The 25,992-nt window shown below is 34.8% G+C and overlaps 3 protein-coding genes across 5 annotated transcripts; 2 read left to right on the forward strand and 1 right to left on the reverse strand.

The window, feature by feature from the left end:
• Nucleotides 1–119: 119 nt before the first annotated feature.
• On the reverse strand, nucleotides 120–4,503 carry LOC113515363 (ras suppressor protein 1). The gene is made up of 6 exons (XM_026899534.3): nucleotides 4,318–4,503; nucleotides 3,801–4,091; nucleotides 3,346–3,428; nucleotides 2,538–2,652; nucleotides 1,964–2,096; nucleotides 120–1,408 (listed from the first exon to the last, which is right to left on the reverse strand). Exons 1-6 carry the CDS (start codon nucleotides 4,466–4,468, stop codon nucleotides 1,321–1,323), a joined length of 861 nt encoding a protein of 286 aa, XP_026755335.1. The 5' UTR covers nucleotides 4,469–4,503; the 3' UTR covers nucleotides 120–1,320.
• A 616-nt stretch (nucleotides 4,504–5,119) lies between these two features.
• LOC113515536 (sphingosine-1-phosphate lyase) lies at nucleotides 5,120–16,589 on the forward strand. Of its 2 annotated transcripts, XM_026899782.3 has the most exons (11): nucleotides 5,120–5,360; nucleotides 6,150–6,305; nucleotides 6,992–7,207; nucleotides 7,387–7,595; nucleotides 9,971–10,204; nucleotides 10,702–10,911; nucleotides 11,735–11,855; nucleotides 12,570–12,687; nucleotides 13,733–13,879; nucleotides 14,288–14,408; nucleotides 14,568–16,589. In XM_026899782.3, the coding sequence occupies exons 2-11, from the start codon at nucleotides 6,170–6,172 to the stop codon at nucleotides 14,679–14,681; spliced, it is 1,626 nt and encodes a 541-aa protein (XP_026755583.1). In that variant the 5' UTR covers nucleotides 5,120–5,360; nucleotides 6,150–6,169; the 3' UTR covers nucleotides 14,682–16,589. The 2 variants fall into 2 exon arrangements, with proteins under 2 accessions (XP_026755583.1, XP_052753524.1); XM_052897564.1 differs by lacking the exon at nucleotides 5,120–5,360 and having other exon boundaries at nucleotides 6,085–6,305.
• A 432-nt stretch (nucleotides 16,590–17,021) lies between these two features.
• Nucleotides 17,022–25,851, forward strand: LOC113515585 (uncharacterized). Of its 2 annotated transcripts, none has more exons than XM_031911463.2 (11): nucleotides 17,022–17,497; nucleotides 19,043–19,195; nucleotides 19,613–19,709; nucleotides 20,358–20,487; nucleotides 21,324–21,414; nucleotides 22,315–22,477; nucleotides 23,269–23,691; nucleotides 23,768–23,893; nucleotides 23,976–24,239; nucleotides 24,451–24,530; nucleotides 25,040–25,851. In XM_031911463.2, the coding sequence occupies exons 1-11, from the start codon at nucleotides 17,375–17,377 to the stop codon at nucleotides 25,322–25,324; spliced, it is 1,935 nt and encodes a 644-aa protein (XP_031767323.2). In that variant the 5' UTR covers nucleotides 17,022–17,374; the 3' UTR covers nucleotides 25,325–25,851. The 2 variants fall into 2 exon arrangements, with proteins under 2 accessions (XP_031767323.2, XP_031767327.2); XM_031911467.2 differs by having other exon boundaries at nucleotides 17,023–17,497; nucleotides 23,768–23,839.
• The last annotated feature ends 141 nt before the right edge of the window (nucleotides 25,852–25,992 follow it).

Genomic DNA, 25,992 nt, shown 5'->3' on the forward strand with positions numbered 1-25,992 from the left:
ACATTAATAATATATATATACTATAGTAGTTAATTCTATATATTATTGTAGAACTACACAGAAAATGTATGTTATATGACAAATTGCAGTATCAAGAACTCACAAATAAATTGACAATATTGTTAGTAATAATTTTATTCATATTTTATAAAATAACATCATCACAATATATAGTATATTAAATACATGTTTTGTTAAACGAATTAAAATTCAGGATTATCAAAAATAATATTAGCTTAATTAACAACATTTAGATATTGCATAGCACCTCGTATTATACATTGGTTAGTTCATATTTATATATTTTTTTCTTTATTTTCTATAACTATTCTTAATAGCGCTCAATTTAAACAATTAAATGTAACTTAATAATGTTAATAAGTGCACTTATTGTAATTAATAATATAATATGAATTGTTCTATAATGTTGATATTGTTGTATGTTTGATTTTTTTACTTGTACGTAATGTAATAAAATAAAAAATATTTTGATTTGTGTGATGAAATAAAAAAATCTCATAACATAGTTGCTTTCCTTATTTCATACAGCAAATAGATAGTTTAAAAATTACAATATTAAATTAGGACAACACAAATTGACATAGATTTTTTTAATGGTCAACGTTAGCAGGACATTCTTATCTCTTTATTTATTTAGAAATAGAAATGTTTTTAGGATATCTAAGACAATTTATAATATTTACTTAGCTCCTATTGTGCTTTAAATTGGCAGTGCAAATTTCAACAAATATTACAGATGTTAGAATAATAATTAATTTTTTAATTTTTTTTTTCATCATTCATGTTATTCATATGAATGTATACTTGACGTAGCAAAAGCCGCGATGGTGAAATGGCCTAGAAACGGCGTTTACAAACGCAACAATACGAGTGTTCCACCTATACATATTATTATGCATAATTACATAATATCGGTAATTCATTTTACGTTTTATAGGGTATTGAAGTATAAAGGGCGGGAGAGGATACCATAGATATTGGGTAATCAAGAATAAAGAGCATTCAAGACGCAACGTATTCGAAACTGATACTTTCGAAAATGGAACTGTGACCAGAGACTTCTTCGTCATCGGTCGCTAGATAGACTACGGCCGTAGGACCATACATACGTAATAGTCCTTAGCCCTATGGATTAATGATAAATGAATCTATCAATTGGTACATCTGATCGTCCAATTTGTGTCTTGCACTACTCGCTGCTGAAGGCCGTATTAATAACATATCAAGTCATTATATTAATATATCATTCAAGCAATTAGTAAATATGACACATTCATTATTAGGTTACTACGTATTGGATTAAGATCTGGCACGGCTGGCCTTCTTGTTCTTGTCCACTGCTAGCGGCGGTGGCGGCGGCTTGGCGGACATGTGGCGGCTGTACAAACTGCAAATCGATTACATATATCAATGGTACATTATTATTATTATTATATTGGTCATTAACTGTCCACTCCTGAACATAAACCTCCCCCTTGGGGAGCTTTACTAGTGATTGCTACGCTTGGCAGGCGGGGTGGCAACTGCAGTTAGGTTTTGGAAATGTTTTAAGAGGGATGCTGCCCATCCCTCTCTCTCTCCCTTAGTCGCCTCTAACGACACCCACGGGAAAGGAAGGAGGCCTATTCTATACCGGGACTACACGGGAATTTACACTGGTATATGCATAGGCGTATTTTTTTAATAGATGTAAATGAAACAGTAACCCCGCCTGTGCTATCAGTTTACGCTGGCGAGGCCAGTGATAATAGATAAGGATGATAGCAGGTCAGTTGGCCCATTGTGACGAATTCAACAAGAATTAATCACAATGGTAAAAATGGGAAGCTACATTATCAGAGAGTAACATAGGCTATATATTATTATTGATATTTTTTTTACCCCTACGAATCCAAACTGGATCATAGTTTAAATCATACAATATGTTTATTTGTACACGTACACTCTGTAGGTCTCTGAACGCAGGTAGTCCAACACATGAGATGGTCCCAAGTTGATCTGATCTTCAATTGGTGGAATCCAAGCATTTCCCTCCAATCTTAATACTGATTTATTACTGGCCAGATCCAATGTACCTGAACATAAAAATAAAAAAAAAACTATAATTGTTTATTAAATTCCCTCAGATATTAATTGAAATAGTATTTATTGGTGGAAATTAGTATTAAGGAATAATCATATTCTTATATATCTTATGTATCAAATGTGAATAAATATTTTCAAAAATGAAATTTACTATTCACACTTCACTATTTCTAAACTACATTAATAACTTTTTTTTTCTATTGAATTTTTGTATTCATTTCATATTTGCGTGACAAGTTGTAAATGTATTGGTTTCCTTTTTGCACACTAAGTCTCTCACTCCAGCTGCTTGATTTAGTTTTTTATGAAACAATTTTGTTAAATGATTTCAATTATCTTTATCTTAAATTATTAAAATACATAAATTTTTAATTACAAATAATATTAATAAAATATTAAAAACGAATGTATATAAAGTCAAGATTACTGACCAATTTCTGGAGGCAATACAACCAGACGATTGGCTTGCAAATGCAGTTCCCTCAGCCGGGTCAGTTGCCCCAGCTCACGAGGTACCTCTATAAGGTCATTCTCCCTTAATGAGAGCTGTAAATGAAACAATTTGATAAATTTACTTATGCATATATGAGAAACATATAACATGTTACTATTCATCATAATCATATTTAAGGGGGGGAGGGAGATTGGGAAGGGAAGGCTGCGCACACACCAAGAAACAAGCAAAACTATCCAAGGACTTTTTTACCCTTTCTACTTTCCAGACCCTTTAAAAAAGGGTGGCCCAGACCCTTTAAAAAAGGGTCAGGGCCATCCTGAAAAGTAATTTTAAGTTCGCCAATACTATTAATGAATGGTAACTCGCTTGTAAGTGTTAAGAGTCTGTCAATTAAGATCTCCAATTTTATATACACTTCTATCTTCATTTTTATAACAAGTACAGCCTCTTATTCAGTGAAAACACAATTAAGAAAATCTCTTAACTTAAGAAATAAACAAGAAATGTTAAAAAAGAAATAAAATAAAAATCTATTTTTTTCTCTACTCCCACCAAGATTTTAAACTTTTAAAATAAATTAAATAAAATATATACTATAATAAATCTTCCTATAAATGTTTAATTATCAACATACCCATTGTAGGTATTATAATTTTAAGTAGAATTTTCCTCTTTTTATGTGCTAATAACAAGCTATTTACCCATAAACAGAACATACAAACCACATTGTAGTCAATTATTTAAATACTAAGGAAATAGTTAAAAATGTATTCAATACTCACAATTTGTAAATTCTTCAGATTCCCAATTTCTGGTGGGAGGTATTCAAAATCATTATCTCCTAAATACAATGCTCGGAGACTTTCTGTAACAAAGATTTACAAAATACAAATAACTTCAATTGCATGAAAACTAGTAGTTTACACTAAACTATTTAAATCTAAGTTCAAATATATGTGTCTATTCAAATATATTTAATGATTGTGATATGGGCAACAGCATCCCTCTTAAAACATCACCAAAGCTTGCAGTTGCTAGCTCACCTGCGAAGAATAGCAACTACTGGCAAAGCCCCCCAAGGGGGAGGGCTATGTTTAGCAGTAGACAGTTAACAGCTGATATTGTGATGGTGATGTTACATTTCTATAGTGTTGCAAAATGAGTGATACTCTTAATAGATACTTTTTCACTGTAAAAAAAAGCTAATTTTCTGATAAGTTTAATAATTTCTACATACCCATCATACAAAAATTCCCAGGTAAAACTTTTTCATTGAGATTATTATATGTCAAGTCCAGTATTTCCAGAGCAGGGAAAGCTCCAAAACCTCGGGGCAGACTGTATAACCTGTTGAGTGAGACATTAAGGATGCGGAGCTTGGGCAATGATGACAAGCTAACAGGCAGTTCCTCTATATGATTGTTTGCAAAATTCAGTATCTCCAGATTCATCAAATTGGCCAAAGCAGCTGGCACAGTCTTTATTTTGTTGTGGCTTAGGGATAATCGTGTTATGTTTGCAAGATTGACTGTAAATAAAATAAAAATATTGGGCAATAGAAAAATAATATTTTAAACTAATAATAAACAAAATAGGTCAACGTTTTCATAACTTAAATATTAGTTATACAGGTAAATGAGTGCAATGAATTTATTTATCAAAAATAAAAATAGCAATGAACACATTACAAGTAGGTACAAGTTGAGAAACTTGTTCCATTTATAGCGAAAACCTGTTTGTAGTGAACTACTTACACAATCCAGGCACTTCTTCGAGGTTAGATATGCCTTTATCAACCAAATCTATTTCAGGATTATTAATTTCTCTTGCTTCTTCTATTACTTTTTTCGCTTTCGACATTTTTGCTGTGTTTGGTATACAGGAAACTGGAGGTTGATGACTCATATCGACAACAGCTGTTTTTCCTTGGTGCGGTACTATCTACTCGTTTAAAGAGACCATAATCGGTCAGTTGATTGAGTTAAGTATATAAAACTTATGCTGCTAAAAAGTAAAATAGAGAAAATGAGTATTTGTTCTTAGAAATGAAGCTGTTCTGTTTTTTATCGGGTTCGATGCTAGAAATGCGAGATATGAGCTTGATTCAAATCGCTTGATAGACAAGTATTATAAAAATTTTTGGTTAAAATAACTAATATTCTGATTATTAAATTAATTTTTTAATTTTATAATCGATTATTAAATAAGACTTACAGGATATATATTTATATTCTGAGGTGAATACTAAATTAAATTTAAAAATAATTACAGTTAGTTTAATTTATATTTTTTTTTTTGGTGCCGCTTTTTCGTGACATGCCAAAATAATGATTACAGATGATGCCGCTAATATGCTTTAATTTTGACCTAATATGAAATTACGAAAATATTGATAACAATTACATTTACGATTGTTTTAATATAAAGTTAAATAAATTTTATAATCAATAATAAATTCCGATTACATCACTATCACTGTTTCCGATGTCAATGTCAGAATAGAATTTCAGAATGTATGTTCTGTCCAATGACAGTGTAGTATGTAGGGTATAGTTATTTAAAAATTTTATCATTAAAATAAATAATATATTATTTCAGACGTAAAATTTTATCATACCTTTATACAGTAAATATTATTTCTTATCTAGGTCTAAATAAGTCTAAAAAAGACTACCGAGGATATTGTTTGCAATATTTTCTTTAATTCAGATTATTATAAAGTGTGTTAATGTTTTAAGACCAAAGACCACTGCCACTACTACTATTTACATTGAAAGACAACTGTTTATGTCCATTTGTAAGTGTCCATAAAGAGAATGTTATCATCACTACTTTGTATAACCGCAATTAGTCTTTATATTCTTCTATTGTCATTAATTTGTATTATAATTATAGAATTTAATTGTATCATCCATAAATTGATAGTCAAATTGATTGTAATATATTATCTCTAATCAATTTATAATTTCAATTTATATATATTATGTGATAAGAATTTTGCAACCACTTTAAGATTTCAAGTAAATTTTATAAATAAATGTTTTTTATCTAATTTCATAGTGATTATGACTGGTTTATTTGACGATATTTTTTTTTGTATTTAAATTTAATTAATGCTAAATAAATTTAATTTATAATCTAATATCATCATCACCATCTTTATACCCTTGTATCAATTATTATTTGGCTTTGGTGTCATCAGTTTTGCTCTTCTCTTCTTCTTATAAACATAGTTAATATACATTTATATTATAATGAGTAAAAATATTTACACAATACAATAGTTTATTATCAGATTGTTTGGCATGTTAGTGTTAAAAAAACTGTCTTCTATCTTTGTTTGATAAGGGAACAAAAGATGTTTTGTATAAAGTCATTACAGTAGTTAGGTACCAATAAGATATGCTTATTGTAGCAGACATTTCATATATTGTTAATAATAATACAATGCTTACATATAGCATAGATTAGATACAAAGTTATTATATCTAATCAATTTTTTGATAATATTAATGAAATAGCTATTTGCAATTCAACACTGGTCTGTCATATTAATTAATTTTTTTAATTGGCACATTTGTAACAGGTTGCTGCTAGACATTAGCTATGAGTGAACAACGGCAACCATTTAAAGCTATCAACAAACTGTTTGAAGGCAGAGAGCCATGGCAAATTGTTACCATGACTGCATCATCAGTGCTTGCTGTAGTGTGGGCACACAGTCTATACAATGCAAAAGATAGTAAGTATTTATTTGTTTATACCATTACTCATCATGTTTAGGGTTGCCATCCACATAAATTAAGTAGACACAATATATTGTACAAAACAGATTTTTTTACTGTAAAACCAGTTACTTATAGTTCCAGTTTGAATAATAGGATGTGGTAGTGAAATTATAGATGGAATAATAATAATAATCTTTGTTAGCAAGGGGAGTGGCAATCCACATTACTAATAATTTTTCCCCCCTCCCCCTGGCAACCGTTTTTTTTTATGGGTGAAAATGGAATGGTAACCTCGCCTGTACTAACGGGATATGCTGGCAGAGCACTAGTGAAGGGTGATAGACGAGAATGAAAATAGGCCAGTTAGCCCATCATGATGAATTCATCAGGAATTGTAAGAAAGACTCTGTTTTCCGCACTTAGCCTCTCATTTGGGCCGTTGTGCGTTTCATCAGGAATTAACCATGATAGTTTCCAGGGCGAACCGTAGCAGGTCGACCTGGTTGGGTATATTGCTAGCAATGAGATTCTCAGTCTCTATCACTAACAATCCCTTTCCCCCTTGCAACCGTTATTAGGCTTATGTACTTTAATCGCCTATTACAACACTAATAGGGAAGGGAGTGGTGGCCCATTTTATGCCAAGATCACAAGGGGCTTTAACTTTGTTAATTTTAATGTTATTATAAATGTGATGTAGGTATTAAAACAAGATTACGCAGAGAGTTCTTCAGATGGCTTCGACAAATACCTATAGTTAGAAGGAAGATAGAAGAGAAGATATCAGATATCAATGTGGGTTTCAAACAAGATGTGTCCAAGAGGTTAGCTGGCATGACAATCAGGAGAGAGTTGCCTGAGAAAGGGCTGACATCTGAGCAGATAGCCGAAGAAGTTAGGGATCATCTTAGCTTGGGTGAGTGTAGTATTATTTATTTATTTTATATTTTATTGCATCATTAACAAAATAGTAAATACATTTAATTTTAATGAGAAGTGATACAAAATACGGCCTTATTATGTTTAGAAGTATGATAATATTTCCTCAACAAAGGTTCTTTGTAATTCTACATATAAAAAAAAATTGTCATTCAGGTGCATATGATTGGAAAAACGGCAATGTATCCGGTGCAGTGTACCACGTGAACGAGGAGATCGTGAAGGTTGCTTGCGCTGCGTACGCTCTCACCGCGTACACGAACCCTCTGCACTCCGACGTGTTCCCGGGCATCAACAAGATGGAGGCGGAGATTGTGAGGATGGCTGTCAATTTATTTCATGGTGACGACGATTGCTGCGGTACGGTGAGTTTCAACTTCAATTCAATTAGTGAAATTGACTTTAAAAAGGTTTTTTTACACCTGAACTTGATCCTGGAGATGTCAATGCTTGGGGTTTATATACTTTTTAAAACTTGATAGGTTTCAGTCAAATGATTACAAATTGTCCTGTTTTGTCTATGCTTTTAATTTTTTTTTATACTACTTAGAATGGCAAATAAGCTGACGGCCCACCTGATCGAAAGTGGTAACCGTCGCCTATAGACATGAGCAGTACCATGGACATAACAGAGTATACTGTTTCGCCCATGATACTTCCCATGCGTTGCCATTCCTGAGGACTCAGGTGTTATTCCTCTGTACCCAGTAAATTCACGCCATATCCCACCCTTCAAACCGAAACACAGCCATGCAAACAACTGTTTCACGGTTGAAACACGAATGGGACAGAGGTACCCAAGCAATCGACTTTTGTACAAAGTCTTCCTCTGGTAGACTTTGTACAAAATTCCAATTTGTAGGGCAACTTCTTAGATTAATTACTAATATCTTAGTTTAATTTAATCTGTAAAGTTGTCAGGTTTTAAACGCTTGTAATAAGATCCGTGGTCCTATAATAGAAGCCCTATATAATAAAAATAGTTGAACTATACTTATAGTAATTAAGTATAAGTATTTGAAATAAAATTATGTACGTAATAATTCACTGTGTCCTCTCGGCATAGAAGGGGTCACCTTTGACTTTCCAGTGCTTGTCGTAAGAGGTGACTAAGGGAGACTATGGAAACTTATGGTTCTAGGGATGGGTAGCAGCTTCCCTTTTTAAACATCAAAGCCTAACTGCGTTTGCCAACCCGCCTACTAAGTGTGGCAACAATTGGCAAGACCCCCTTATGGGGGATGCATATGTTCAATAGTTAACAGCTAAGATGTTGACAATGATTATTCAAGTAGCATGATTTGTATCGATATGACGTCAAAGATTACGTCAAAATACCTACACAAATGCTATTGCCATGCAACAATTTAATACGCTCATCCAATTTGATAATCACCTACAAAAATCCTCATACATGCGGTCAAGTAAACGTTTATCATTTATTCCAAGGCTAATTTGCTTTGCTCGGAGACGGGGCGAGATAATTAGCGTTAGTTAGTATTGTAAATAGAATTCTAAGTACATCGCAATTCACAAGTACGGGCGTACCAAACACATTGTATGTTGATAAAGTATTACATTCCACAATAACAAGTACAATAACTAAAAAGTAACAAGTACAATAAACTGTAAAATAAATAAAAAACAGTTTTTTTTTTTTTATACAATGTATAATGGCAAACAAACTGACGGCCCACCTGATGGAAAGTGGTAACCGTCGTCTATAGACGTGAGCAGTACCATGGACATAACAGAGTATACTGTTTCGCCCATGATACCCCCCATGCGTTGCCATTCCTGAGGACTCGGGTGTTATTCCTCTGTACCCTGTAAATTCACGCCATATCCCACCCTTCAAACCGAAACACAGCCATGCAAACACAACTGCTTCACGGTAGAAACACGAATGGGACAGAGGTACCCAACAAACGACTTTTGTACAAAGTCTTCTTCTGGTGAAAATATATCTTGTTTTTACAAAACACCCCAATAAATGATGTTTTATAGACTACTACGACTAGTTCATTAGATTGTAAATATTTGAATTTAGAACGGCCGAATCGAAGTGTCTATAGTTTCATAAAAGAAAATCAAACATTGATTGACCCAAAAAAAAGACTGATTGCAATTGTAAAATCATTTATTTTGATTTAATTAAAAACTAAACTATTGAACTGTTTTTGATAAAATTTATATGAAACCAATCTGTAAGTATAATATATCCTTTTAAATAAAAAAAGAATTTTCCGAATCGATTTAGAACTGACGGTAGTAAGGTAACAAATATTGAAAAATAAATTGAGAACCAAAGAGGACTTTGAAGTCGGTTTTTTTTGTATGGGTGATAATGGAATGGTAACCCCACCCGTGCTATCTTGATAATAAGTTTTCTGGGGATTCTTGGCGTCGATATATCTAGCGACGTCCAGTTTGCGTGTCATCTGGAGGAAAAGCTAAGATAGCTTAGTTGCAATAGGTTTACACCGGCGGGGCACCAGTGAAAGATGATAGTTGAGGATGAAGCAGGCCAGTTAGCCCATCGTGACGAATTCAACAAGAATTGTTCACGATGGTTTGCAAGGGGAACCACGTGGAGGTCGACCTGATAGGGTATATTGCTAGCAATGGGGCTGTCAAACTCCTTTGCTAAAAAACCCCTTTCCCCTCTTTTGAAGTCGGTTGAAAATTAATTAGTACATTTATTGGCTAACTTTGATTTGGTAATTTTTTTCATCAACAGGTAACTACCGGCGGCACGGAGTCGATAATAATGGCGTGCAAAGCGTTCAGGGACCTCGCGTACAGTAAAGGCATATCGAACCCACAGATAGTGGTGCCCTCTACTGTACATTCGGCATTCGACAAGGCGGCACAGTATCTCGGCCTCTCGGTTAAGACTATACCGGTCGATCCTGATACACTGACGGTGAATATTAATGCGGTGAAGAAGGCTATTGGCAGGAGAACTTGTTTGGTACGTTTTAGTTTATGGTCACTTCATCATCATCATCGTATCAGCCATTATCATTCCACTGCTGGACATAGGCCTCCCTTATAGACTGTCAGATGGAATGGTCTTGAGGCACCTGAACTCCACTCCACTGACTAGACCTCTCTTATAGATTCCCAGAAGGAATGAGCCACTTGAATCCACTGACATTCTGCAATGCATTTGAGTTTGTCACTCCATCTAGTGGGGGTTGTCCTACACTGCGTTTGTCTGTACAGGGTCGCCACTCAAGAATATATTACAAAAAATAATAGTCTTATTGTTAACAATATACCCTATCAGGTCCATCTCCACTCAGTTCTCCTTGGAAACCTGGATGGGCTTATTGGCCTGCTTTTATCCTCACCTATCATCCCTCACTGGTGCCCCGCCCAGTGTATACCCTTAGCGCAGGCGGAGTTACCATTCTATTATCATAAAAAAAAATAGATTAAGGATCAAGTGGTTTGATTTTTTCACAGATAGTGGGATCGGCGCCAAACTTCCCATACGGCACCATGGACGACATAAATGCCCTATCCGACATCGCGCTAGAGTATGACGTGCCGCTGCATGTGGACGCGTGCCTGGGCGGATTCGTAGCCGCTTTCATGCCGGACGCCGGCCACAGCGTGCCCGTGTTCGACTTCAGGCTGCCCGGTGTTGCCAGCATATCCGCTGATACGCATAAGGTTTGTGCCATATTGTATATTGCTTAGTTGGTACAGAGGTCGGTTTTTTTTAACAGATAATAATGAAATGATAACCCTGTCTGTGCTATCGATATACATTGGTGGAGCACCAGCGAAAGATGATAGGTGAGGATAAAGCAGGTCAGTTGGCCTATCGTGACAAATTCAACAAAATTTGTTCACGATTGTTTTTTTATACAACTTAGAATAGCAAACAAGCTGACGGCCCACCTGATGGAAAGTGGTAACCGTTGCCTATAGACATGAGCAGTACCATGTCTCTATAGACATCAACAGAGTATACTGTTTCGCCCACGATACCCCCCCATGCGTTGCCATTCCTGAGGACTCAGATGTTATTCCTCTGTACTTTGTAAATTCACGCCATATCCCACCCTTCAAACCGAAACACAGCTATGCAAACAACTGCTTCACGGTAGAAACATGAATGGGACAGAGGTACCCAAGCAATCGATTTTTGTACAAAGTCTCCCTCTGGTTTCCAGGGGGAACCACGTAGAGAGGTCGACCTAATAGGGCATATTGCTAGCAATGAGGCTGTCAAACTCTATTGCTAACAATCCCTTTCCCCCCACAGAGATTGGTTACACACTAATTATGAGGACGACAACCGGAGGACTCAAAATATACGAAATCTTGTTAAAACTAATTAAATTCAAAGTTACAGTATAAAATTCTTATGTCTAATTATAATTAAAAATCACTGCCCTATACATTACTTACCTACTGTGTTTAGCTTCTGTGGCTAAGGATCAGAGAACTAACATCATAGTCCTGCAATTTGACTTTTTCATATTTACAGTATGGCTTCGCTCCTAAAGGCACATCGGTGATCCTGTACCGCAAGCCGGAGTACAGACACCATCAGTACACGGTCACCACTGAATGGCCTGGTGGTGTTTATGGCTCGCCAACGGTCAATGGTGTGTATTGTAGATTTTACGACATTGTTTCACCATAGGGTATTGAGACTACTTCGAAGATCGGCAGCCGAACGTAGATAGATATTCTTTATTGTCCCCTCCAAAATTAAGTATTTTTTTAATCGATTGCAGTAAACTTAGTAAAAATACAAAAAAGAAATTATAAGAAAAGATTACACTAAATAAAAAACGAGCGGCCTTATCGTTAAAAGCGATATCTTCCAGGCAACCTTTGGACCGAGAGAAACAATTATAAATAGTTTAGTCGGGCACATGATAGAATGATTGTAGCACCAGTATTCAGCGTGTCTTTGGTCGCATTAACCAACGCGTAGTACGACATAATACATGCAATGCGTCGTCGCCGATCTTCCGTCGATCGAAGATCGGCAACCGAATAGAATAAAAGTTAATATCCGAATAGACCGCACGCTATGTACTGATCTTCGGCGCAGTGTAAGCGAGAGTAGTAAACAGGTTATTTGACAATATAGAAAAATATGCTTTATTTAATACCATTCCCAGGTTTTAGAAGCAGTATGTTATTTTTAAAAGCGGTAGGCGGTCAATTTGACAAAAAATATAGACCCCAAAATGTCATATTTTTGTCTGCTATTACGCGATCGAAACGATCTGGAATGTATGATGACGTAACATGGAGGTAAACAGCATTTATTAGTATAAGTTATTTTTAGTATATGTTTGTGTTGGCAGGCAGCCGCGCGGGCGGCCTGATCGCTGCATGCTGGGCCACCATGGTGTTCGTGGGCCGCGATCGCTACGTCCGGATGGCCGATGAGATACTCACCACCACCAAATACGTCGAGAGCGAGTCAGTACGCATTCTATTAGATCAGAGAGAGAGAGAAAGTCGACTGTTGAGAGTAGAACATTGTCTTTTCAGTTGGTCGTATCCATGGACTATTTTATCCCTGGATTTGCCCTGGATAGTGTGGTCACATGTGTTTTTTACACATGTGACCATTTATGTGTGTGTAAATCTTATTAAGAGACTTTGATTTTATTTTGATTGAATTTGAATTTTTTTCCTAATAAAAAAATATGTGGTACACAATATAAACATATACTAACTTGACAGCTGAACGCATAATATTTACACCCTGTTGATTTCACCCTGTATAATAGCTATTGTTATTACTAGTGTCGGGTTGTCGCGTCGAATACTTACAAACTTTTGACACCAGAGGGCGACACACTGGTGTCAAAAGTATATATGTTACGCTAATCGCGATATCATCGTCAATTCTGAAGCGATTTTAATAATTCTATTGTTTAAAAAAATCATCCATTCATGTTGGTTTAATATAAATTTTGCCATAATTGTAATATATTTTAATCCTTTTTAAGGCTCACATTTCTATATTTTCTTATAAAGATTTAGAATGAATTTATGTTTTCATGTTGTGACATATTTGAACTTATGACAAATTGTGGCTTGGAGTGACACGAGAGGGCGCTTCCCCCTGTATGAGTAATTTTTTTTAATGATTTCACTAACCTTACTTATCAGAGGGAGACTTTGTAAAAAAGTCATTTGCTTCAATACCTCTGTCTCATTCGTGTTTCAACCGTAAAGCAGTTGTGTTTGCATGGCTGTGTTTCGGTTTTGAGGGGTGTGATACGGCGTGAATTTACTGGGTACAGAGGAATAACACCTGACTCCTCAGGAATGGCAACGCATGGGGGGTATCATGAGCGAAACAGTATACTCTGTTATGTCCATGGTACTGCTCATGTCTATAGGCGACGGTTGCCACTTTCCATCAGGTGGACCGTCAGCTTGTTTGCCATTCCAAGTTGAATTGAATAAAAAAAAAACTACTTGGTCTTTAATCAAACTACCATATTCATTCCAGACTCCGTAAAGTGGACGATATCTTCATATTTGGCAAGCCCGCGACCACTGTGATAGCGTTCGGTTCTAAAGTATTCGACATATTCAAACTGGCCGACTACTTGCACAAAAAGGGATGGAGTTTGAATGCGTTGCAGTTTCCATCTGGGTATGTGTAACATTTCATGTTTCTAATTTATTAAAAATTGGTCAACGAATAAACATCATGACATGGGATTTTTAAATAATGTGCACAAAATTTCAACAAAATCGAATTACTCGTTTAGCTGTATCTCTATCTATGACTCTCTGCCCGCCTGAATCAGTTTGGAAATAATTTTGGAAGGGTCAGGTAGGTCAAAACAAAAACAGCTGTCCCTTTCATCTTGTATATTAAGTTACTACTGGTGCATTAAGTTTCATTTAAATCCGTTCAGTAGTTTTTGTGTGAAAGAGTAACAAACATCTATCTTTCTATTTATCATTACAAACTTTCGTATTTATAATATTATTAGGATTAATTTATAAATGTTTAAACAGTGAAAGAGTATTGTGAACCGTATGTTCTTGTTGTCAGAGTGCACATTTGCATCACACATGCGCACACAGCTCCGGGCGTGGCGGAGCGTTTCGTACGCGACGTTCGTGAGGCGGTCGCACACTGTAGGCAGCACGCTTCCGAGCCTGTCGAAGGAAAGGTACGTACTTACATACACACAAGCACTTGCACACACATACGCGCGCACTCACACACACACATACGCACACACGCGCGCGAAATTTCACTTCTAACTTATGATTTTAGTAGTTTTTTTTTTTGTTACAGCATTTCTAGATGTTTATATCTTATTTTCCAGATGGCGATATACGGCGTGGCACAAGAGCTGCCCGATAGAAGTCTAGTGTCTGACATTACGAAGTACTTTATAGATTCCATGTACTATTTACCGCCACGGGAAGATGACAAGTAATAAATGTAAGAAATTAGTAATCTAAACATTATTTTTGCTTTAGTACAGCATATTGTACAAGGCGATTTAAAAAGTACTGGCTGAATATGGTATAAAAAAAATTACGTTAGGCTCTTTGGAAATCAAAAATGGAATCTAGCTAGGCTGTGTATTTAAGGTTACAGTTACTGTGGCATTGTTTCATGAATTACCATCACGCTGAACGAGAATTTTGTGTATATACATACATATGTGTTAAACTAGCGATCCCGCCCGGTTTCACCCGGGAAGACAGAATTGTCGAAAATAATATATAGCCTATGTAATGTAGTTTTCTATAGGTGGAAGAAATTTTATAATCGATTTAATAGTTTTTTAAAGGATAAACCATTACAAACAAACGGTCAAACATTTTCTTTTTATATATTATATTAATATAGACTAGTTCACCTGGCAAATACTGTTTTGACTATTACAATTACTGGGTTATTTTTTTCCTATTGAAATAAACATTATTCTACCTCAAGTTGGAGTATACATTAACAAATTATTATTAAAATCGATTGAAAGGTTTCGGATTTTAGCGTGAACTAACATTGAGACATGATTGGATGAGTTGTTAAGGCGCCAAGAGGCAGTAGACACATTTTAAAACTTATTATATTATCAAATAATTTATTGGTTTTAAAAGTGTTAATCTAAGAAAAAAATCAATGTTTAAAACTTATTTATATTATAAAATAATTTATTGGTTTTCAAATTGTATATCTGAAGAAAATTCAATATAACTTGACAACCGTCTCGTCACGTAGTCAGTAAATACTATGTAAGGTAATTTGGTGCCATTTTCTACTAGTTTTTTACTGTTTTTATATTTTTTACATAAAAAATGGCAAACCCTAGAATTACGAGCTCAAACTGAATATGTCAGGTTTAAACTATTTAACTGAGAACCGCATCTAATTTGATGCAGTAGTTTATGTGTATACAGACTAAATTTCTAAAGGTTATTGTTTTGGCTTTTAACCCAATGAGGGATAATTATGAATATGTATTTAATTAAATTCATATTAGTAAGATTAAAGAATTTAAAAATGTTATAATTTCGATGTAGGTTCAACTTAAATGATATTGACAATGTGCAGTTTCAAACTATTGAAAATGTGTTCCTACATTTCAGTTACCAAATAATGTTTTACAAATTAAATGTTATTTGCTTATGTGTTTTTGGTGCTTTTACCGAATATCTAGTTAGTATTTTTAATCGAAGAAATCGCTGTAGTCATTTCAAACAAAATATTTGTAAACGATGTTGTATATTTATTAAGTTGCTGTAAATTTAAATAAAACTGTATATTTATATAAATGTAATATATTAAAAAAGTAGTTAAAATGCAATGAAAATACATATGTATAAATATTTATTGTTTGCACCGGCTGACCATACAAACTTTCTGCCATATAAATTAGGGGTAAGGACATCCTAATCTTGTGGCGGTATGAAATATACTTTTCGACCTATTCTCATATATGTATATATGTTATATAGTATTGTACGCCTGTTTATTGTCACAGAAGGGGGTAAATTGTAGGCGGGGAGGAGGTTAGCAATTTTAAAATTTATATTCTACTTTTTTCTAGACTAAAATACTTGTCTTTTTTTATCAATTACATTTTTTTTCAATGTTGCTCCTGGTTACTGTTATGATCTTTACCCATGGCGTGACAGGGCTTAAAAATGTTATGTGATTAATAAACGCCATCTAGTGTACAATGGATAAAAACATCATGAGCGATCGATTTAAATTGGTATCACAATCGATTGTCTCAGCTACTCTTGTATTAAGTGTAAACTTTGTATGTATGTATTATTAAGAAATCTATGACTGTTTTATTTAAAAAAAAAATTAATAAAAAAAATACTTAGTTTATGAATGGTTTTATTGATAATATCCACTTACATTGTTACGATTTTATAATGTTAGTAAATTAGAATGTATGCTTCACTTCGTTTTTGGAAAGGCCTCTAGTAGGTATAATTTAAGCCGTAAGGTAATAGAGAGGTATAGTCTTCAAGATCAGAAAAACCATAGATTGAAGACAATTTTTAATCATCATCATCATCATCCTATCAGCCATTGTCTGTCCACTGTGATTCTCGGCCCATACATACACTGGCTCATAGAGTAAGTGCTCTATGCATTGACTTCCTGTAATGCATTTGTGTGTGTACACATGCATTTCAATAAAGAATTTTTTTTATACAACTTAGAATGGCAAGCAAGCTGACGATCCACCTGATGGAAAGTGGTAACCGTCGTCTATAGACATGAGCAGTAGCATGGACATAACAGAGTATACTGTTTCGCCCATGATACCTCCCATGCGTTGCCATTCCTGAGGACTCAGGTGTTATTCCTCTGTACCCAGTAAATTCACGCCATATCCCACCCTTCAAACCGAAACACAGCCATGCAAATACAACTGCTTCACGGTTGAAACACGAATGGGACAGAGGTACCCAAGCAATCGACTTTTGTACAAAGGCTCTCTCTGGTAAACATTAATTATACGAAGTTAAAAAAGGTGCAAATAAATAAAAAAAAAACCTTTTGACATTTGCCACTCAATCAAATTGTCAGTGTTAATCCAAATTTCAAAGAAGTCACGCACAGAACTAAAAATGTTATACAAAATTAATAGTAAATTGTAAAATGCGATGCAGATTAGCGATCCTATTGTTTATCTGTGTACACCTGTGCGTCTGTCGGTCAGTCAATTACTGTGGATCTCAAATGTGCGCTCATACTAATTCTCACACGTTTTGCCAGTATCCTGTAAGTTTATTTAGTTATTTATATTTTATTGCACATAAAGATTTTTTTAATAGGTAAAAATGGAATGGTAATCCCGCCCGCGCTATCGGTACACACCGGCGGGGCACCAGTGAAAAACAATAGTTGAGAATTAATGCAGGTTAGTTGGCCCACCATGATGAATTCCAATTTCCAGGGGGAACCGCGTAGAGATTGACTTGACAGGGTATATTACTAGCAATAAGGCTATTTGACCTCGGTATTAACAATCCCTTTCCCCCAGCACAGAAAGATTACATTAATATGAATTCTTTTGAACAAAGATATACAACAGGTGAGCTTAATTCTGTAAGATTTATTTATTTTATTTTACACTTTATTGTACCAAGTAAAAAATAATAATAAATACAGTAAATATTAATGAGAAGTGATACAAAAGGCGGCGTTATCGCTAAGCAATCTTTTCCAGACAATCTTTGGGTAGAGGACATTGAGAATAAGACAAAGACAAAAAAATCTCATATATCAAATCTCGAGTGTATTTGTTTTACTGTCATCATAAAAGTCATTAGTGTTCCATCTGCTGACCGCATTTCTTCAGGGAGATGTTGACCCCCTATTACCACGCAATTATTATTTGTGCCAGAGTGGCGCTCCAGGCTTTACAGAGTTTATAAGCCGCTTTTATTTAAAGTTACATCAATCGGTTCACCGAGGTATTTCTTAAATTCACAATCGAGCTTTACCATGACAGGATTACAGGCAAATAGTACCTATATACCTGATTTTTATTCGAGAAATTTCTACGTGAGTGTAAAGTGAGTGAGGTGTACCACGTCGTGATTACGCCACGACTGAAGTCAGTGGCGGCGTCTGCCATTCTGATTATGAATTTAAAATATTTGAAACGAACACGAAAGTTTAAAATTAATCATCACAAACTGTTCATTTGAAATTGTTCGCGATGATTTCCAGGGTTCATTGTTTGGAGGTCGACCTGACCAGGTATATTACTAACAATTTGGTATACTATCACAGATAATATTATTATATATCACAGATTATATTAGTGCTATTACCGGGTGAAAGGGATTGTTAGTAATGGGGTCTAAAAGCCCCTATTTTAACAATATATCCCCTTAGGTCGACCTCCACGCGGACCTCCTGGAAACTATGGTGATTTATTTTTAATGTGTGATAATGGAATGGTAACCTATTAAAAATAAAATCACAATGGTGATTAACTACGATGGTTTCCATGAGAAACCGCGTGGAGGTCGACCTGACAGGGTAGCAATGGGTCAACTAGACCCCATCACTAACAATCCCTTTAGCCCAAACCATGGTGGTTACTTCTTGAAAAATTCATCATGATTGGCTAGTTAATCTGCTCCGCTAGCGTATAGCGCAGGCGGGGTTACCATTTTGTTTTCATTCATTTAAAGTCCTGTTACTCATAATCTTCGCCAATTCCTGAGGGCAACGGTTGCCCGCTTGTTCTTATCACTAACAATTGTTCTCGATGTTGATTGTAAGCTGTATATTTGATTATCAAGCAATGCTCAGGTAGGTCCCAGTGCGAGATGCACGGGGTACATGGGTGCGCAGTTATCCGCTGAAGAGAAGGCCCGGATTATAGCCCGACTCAACAGGAGACGCCACGAGGCGGCCCGGGGCCAGCTGCGGCGGATGCCACCCGCTGGGAACATGCTCAAATTGGTAAAACATATTTTTAGATATTTGATATATATATTATGCTGCTTAGTAGTTTGTATTCACACAAATTCATTATTTATATAGTAAAACTTTTTGAAAAATGCAACAGCTGAGTTTCTTGCCCGTTCTTCTTGGCTGAAATTGCGTTCCGAATGGATGTGTACTCGTAATGAAAAAATGGCTATTCAAAAATGTTTAAATCTAAGTATATTTAAATAAAAATATTTATTTCTTTCTTTCTTAAATCACATATAATCTTGCAGTCCTTTGGAACCGATTCTAACTCAGCTTGCAAGACTTGGCAGGCGATTGCCAATCCCCCTGCCAAGCGTGGCAACTACTGGCTAGACTTGCCAAGGCCTTTGCCCAGTAGTGGACAGTTAACGGCTGTTACGATAATGATAATGAAGTTACTTTTAGCGTTGGGTTGAGGAGTTAGCACGCGAGGCCCAGCGCTGGGCTGACCAGTGCCGACCGCCGACTTCGCCCGAGGAACAGGATGCATGCAGAGATCTTTGTTAGTAAATATATTATTTTAGTAAAGATTTTACAGCCTATATATACACTTTTTTTATAACACACGGGACAAACGAGCATGTAGTTCACCTGATAGTAAATGACTACCGGCACGCATGATCATCTGTAACATCAAAGGCATTGCAGGTGTGCTGCCGACTTAAAAGGTCGGGTCAGGTTAGAGTCAACACCTGCAACTACACAAAATGAATATGCTCTTTTCTTGAAGGTTATGATGTCGTATCGGTTCGGAAATACGGCTGCTGGAAGTTGATTCTAAAGCGTGGTTGTACGTGGAAGAAAAACTTACGGTTGAGGACCGCCACTCATTTAGATAGATCAGGTGTTCCTAAGCTTATTTTGTTTACTGCCCACTTTGAAAATAAATTATTTTTAGCGCCCTTATTTTTTCAAATACTTAAAAGCCACTATTACTTTAGCCCCATTTTTTTTTTGGGTCTCTTACCGCTTTTGGCCTGCAGCGCCCACAAGGGGGCGTTATCGTCTACTTTGGGAAAGGCTGAGATGGATTGTAATATTATATTGCTAGCGATGGGGTTTCTAAATTCAATTATTGATAAATTCTCTACCCTTTACCTTGTACAGTCTCGTTTAGTCGATTGTATCCAATTTGCTGGTTTATATTTAGATTCCACTTCTGTGGGTCAGTGCGTGGCGTCTGTGGTGGGCGAAGCGCCCGGGCTTCGTGTCGAGTCTATGATAGATATGTGGTACATGCAGAATGTACTGTATAAGGGCAATGTCACATCATATATTGCGTAAGTATGAACTCAACCTACTGCAATTTTTTTTAATAGGTGAAAATGGCATGGTAACCCCGCTTGCGATAACGGGATACGCTGGCGGAGCACCAGTGAAGGGTGACAGATGAGAATGAAAACAGGCCAGTTAGTCCATCATGATGAATTCATCAGGAATTAACCATGATTGTTTCCAGGGGGAACCGCGAGGAGATTGACCTGGTTGAGTATATTGCTAGCAATGAGATTCTCAGTCTCCATTACTAACAATCCCTTTCCCCCCAAACCTACTGCTATTATAGATGCGAATTGAAGTTTGTTATTTTTTTTATCTACTTATATTATTTGTTCTAGCTACTGGCAAAACCTCCCAATGGGTAGGGAGGCCTATATTTACCAGTGGACAGGTAACGGTTGATACGTTGATGATGATTCTAGCTTAGCACAGGATGTTTTATATCAATACAACTTTCCTCATGTGAATCAAATTCACGTAATAACTAGTACTCAATAATTTAAGGTTTTGTTCATTAAAGACTTACATAAATTTTCTTAAAATTAATATCGTATTTTCAAAAACAAACAATAAAAAAAACAGTGTAGTAGATAAGGTATCCAGTGAAGCCTTAGCTTAACTGGTAGAGCACTGGCCCCGGCATGGCGTAGAAGGTGTTAATTAAAGTTCCGTTCGTCTACAAATTTTTCAATCTCAAACATAAACTTATATTTTCAACTTTAAACTAAATATTAATTGAAATATTATTTTTATATTTAATATTAATATCAAAAAATAATATTTTGTTATTTTTTTATAGTAATATTTGATTTTAGAAATATTAATCTCTTTGTTGCAGTCCAACAGCCAATTTTAGCTCCTATAGTGATTTTGCTCAAATTGTATGGGCACATACGTATATGGTGGGATGTGGACGAAGTAGATTCATGGTTAGTATATTAGTTATAACTTTAACTTATACTAATTATACTTAGGAAGATAAAACTGTATACACAAAAAGTATAGCATATTCATCGTCATTATTACAACCAGTTCTCTCTCATATTTTGTCACACAAATACACACACGTGAATTTACTGGGTACAGAGGAATAACACCTGAGTCCACAGGAATGGCAACGCATGGGGGGTATCATGGGCGAAACAGTATACTCTGTTATGTCCATGGTACTGCTCATGTCTATAGGCGACGGTTACCACTTTCCATCAGGTGGGCCGTCAGCTTGTTTGCCATTCTAAGTTGTATAAAAAATAAAATAAAAAACACAGTAAGATCCATGCATCCAGCGACTCCTTCTAATACTTTTGAAGTCATTACTCCATCTTGCAGGATTCACGTTACATTTGTCTGCAAGGGTTTGAGACTCGAGGACCTCTATATAATATTATTATACAAACATCCCATCTTTTACACACACTTTTTATCCACATTATACAAACATTCGCCATGTGGTTCTGGCATAGAATAGGCCACCCCTTCCTTTCCCATGGGTGTCGTAAGAGTCGACTAAGAGAGAACAAGGGATGGGCAGCAGCGTCCCTCTTAAAACATCTCCAAAGTCTAACTGCGGTTGCTACTCCGGCTGCCAAGCGTGGCAACTACTGGCAAAACCCCCATGGGGGAAGCTTATCTTTAGCAGTGGTCAGTTAAAAGCTGATATGATATGATGATGAAATATTCCAATTTATGAGGAAAGACTATTCAGTGGTAGTCCGGTTAAAATGATGAAATTAATAAAAGAAAGAAAAATATAAGCATATTGAGACTTTCATTTTTAAAATCACTTAGAAGTAGAACGATGTTTAAGCACATGCCCATTGTACAATTAGGTTCCAAGAAATGGGCGGCTACGAAGTGTTGAGCGACTGGTATGCAACTTCGCTCCTCGAGGGCCCACAGTTGGGCGTGCGGTCTGGATGCCAGCAGTGCCCGCCTCTGCTTGTCCTCCGAGATCCTTACCTGATGTTAACATACCAGGGCTTTGTAACTATCGTTAGTATCAACATGACATGGTATTATTTATGTTTAAAATGAGACATACAAAAGAGAGACTGTACTGTTGTCTGTTTGCAGGGTTGTCAGATTTTATATTTAATATATACCCGTATGTAAAATATTTTTTTCACTAAAACGATATGGTTTCTTACATCTTTACTCAATCACAAACTTATGTTGAGAATGTGAACAACGTAAAAAAAATTACTTCTTTATATTGAATTTCTCTTACCCTTTGTTTTTCCACTTTCATTGGCATATTTTTAGTATTGTATTTGTAAAATTTACAAAAACAATTAAAAAATACCCAAATCTCTCTAAATCTGTTTCGTTGGAACACAATTTTTTACCCAAAATTGCGACATACATATCCAATTTGGCAACGTTGTTTGTACGTATACAACTCGTTTCTGCCGCTAAACTATGGTACTTAAATGCCTGTGTTTTAGTTTCAAGAGAAATTATTGACTACGTAATCATGTGAGTCATATCGTATTTGTCATGTTCATAGGTGATGGTTATTACCATCCATCAATATACTAACATAGTATAGGCACCTACTATAAATAACTGACACATTGATCTAGACTTTAGAATTAACCATAGACTACTTATATTATACTTAGATTATACATTCATAATAATACTATGTCAGAAGGAAATATTAACTGTAATCTGAGACAATTACCTAATAGGTTGCAAACTGCTATTGACATGGATAATCCATAGAACATAATCTATTACATAATTTTGAATGACTTAAACTCAGTCATATTTGTCATTTCTAGAATATAATTTAGATGAATCCAATGATATAGATAATACAATGACACTAGAGGAACATGCGCTTTTGAATACAGTACTTGAAATAGAAGCTAATAAAGTATTTAACTATCTGGGAAGCATAGACGAGTTGTACCTTACAAAGATAGCTATAGCTACCATGGAAAATCCCTCAACAACTCTGTCATATTACAACTCAATGCATAAGAGAGACATAATGGAGAAAATAATAGATAATGAAATAATGAATTTAAATAATATCGTTCCGAATAATATTTTACATCAAAAATTAAATACAACAAGTACGGCAACATTTGAAGAAACTGCATCAAAAAAATATAAGACGAAAATGATAAATTTAATAGGACGACCTAAATCTTACAATATCGATGAATTGAATGAAGTTGATAGTGTCGTAATGTCTGCAAGTAAGTAAAATAAATATATGGAAAAAATAAAAACAGAATAACGACATACAAATTTAAACTTCGTCATATGTTACAGATCGTCTTGACGTACCGGATCGAAATTTATCTAAGATTAAAAGCCAATTTTATGGAGATTATGAATACGCAGGTAAACAAGATAATGCTTCGATTAGAGATGAAATTACAAGTAACACCATCAGTGGTAAAATACAAATAAAAATAAACTTTAATAATAACATATTTAGAAGACAAAATCAGTTTTCAAACAATAAAATCAATTTCAGATAATATGGACATTGATTTAGAAGAAATTGAAAGCAATAATATTACGAACGCTATCAGTATAATAAATGATACATTAGAAGTTCCAATCAACAATGGCGTAAAATATATTGCCGATTATAGTAAAATACCATTAGAATCCGTAAATGTGAATAGAACCACAAGTAAGAACAGGACTTTACTATCACAATTACCAGAGATATTAATGGTGAACGGCACAAACGTATCACTGAATCCACAAAAAGTTGAAGACTATCTTTCTGATTGTAAGTAAATCGTGCAAGGGTCGTTCAAATCGTGATAATAATTTAAGACGTAGGACATGCTAAGATTTTCAAACAAAAATAGTTTTATTGATAATAATTATGTACATTATAAGTTGATATCATAATATATTATTGATGAAACCTGTGTGACTAGTTTATAAACGAAATAAAGTTCTTTAAACTTGTTATCAAGTTAAAAATATTTCCACAGCTGAAACCGTACAAGAATTACAAGAGGCGTTAGATCGAATGGAGCAATCAATGGAAATGTCTACAGTTACCTCGAGCAAGGTATATTTAATAAATTATTAGGTATATGTTAAAATGGTGCTTTTTACGATTATCTAATGCACCTGCTTTTATATTTTTTGGAAATTAGAGATTGTATGGATGGAGGGGCGGTTATTATTTTCTATATGCCACCAACTTCTAAGAAGATTTTTTTAGGTTGAATTTGGACCGGCATTAAGACATAAACTTATACAAATGAAAGTGCTCCGATGTAAAATGTGCCGGCAGACTAAAGCCATAATGAAATTCACTTCAATTTAAAATTTTATTTATTCCTAAATATATGTTTTGAGAATAATTAATTGCTTATTGCTTACAGTCTTGTTAAAAGATTAAATTTATTGTTTAAGAATCTCAAAAGGTTGTGATTGGCTGGAAAGCATTTTAAAATAATCCAAATATTTATCGAGTGGTCTGGCTTTTTAAAACAATTGCAGAAAGATATGTAATATTATGTATGTATATTGTGATTGTTGGATAACAATAATCTTGATGTTTATAAACTACAGGTTAGACGCGAGCTTAGAGAGCCGTCGTTCCAGACTGATGTAACCAATGATCAAGCAATTAGTAACACGTATCCTCGTCCAATTAAAAAAAGTTTTACATCACCACCAGAAGAAATGGAGAGAAATAAATCAGCAGTAGAGAAAGCACCAGTGTTAAACATGCTATTACGTTATATGCCTTATATGAAACCTTATCAACAGAATATTTTAGGAAGTATGACGTCTAGCGCTAATGCACTATATTTATCTCAGTTTGTTCTAATTTTTTCTGTATATTTTTGTTAATTTCTGATATTGTTATTTCTTATATATTTTGTAAGTTTTGTATAATTGTCAACTGTAATTTATTATTAGTTTTTGAACATAACATTGTAATTTTATTAAAAACCTATTTTGGTTTTATATGTAATTTAACAATCTATCCTGCCTTATCTCACTTTCTGGAAAGCTGCAATTTGTCGAAAAAATGAAATGATGTTTATTGTATTAGATACAATAAACATTTATTGCTTTAATCAATAGTAGTTCAATGTTTAGGTCATAGGGCTTTTAAATGAATAAGCCGCACATCGATTTATGAGTAAGACTATAAGCTCTATAGAGGTCTTTGAATAATAAATAAGTATTGGAGAAATTAGTGACCCGATTCTAATACATAACTAGATAATTTATGAAGTGCTTAATGTATAATATTAGTAATAAATAAATGTATTTATTTTTTTACCTTGGTTAACATGATCACAATAATCGTATACTGTCCAAGAGAGAAATTAAGAGGATACAATAGTTTCCGGAGCTTCTAAGTTTGCTTCTCTTTTAAGAAATAAACGAGTTATTAAAATAATTTGCGAGGTCGTCTGTTTTTGTTTAGTTAGCTTGCTACTTATTCTTTTGGGGAGTCTTAAAGTGGGACAATTTCATGAAAATTAAGTAAGTATAATTAATATTAATGA

Source organism: Galleria mellonella, unplaced genomic scaffold, assembly GCF_026898425.1.
Source record: "Galleria mellonella isolate WM207_F2 unplaced genomic scaffold, CSIRO_AGI_GalMel_v1 utg37, whole genome shotgun sequence".
NCBI classification, from domain to species: Eukaryota; Metazoa; Arthropoda; class Insecta; order Lepidoptera; family Pyralidae; genus Galleria; species Galleria mellonella.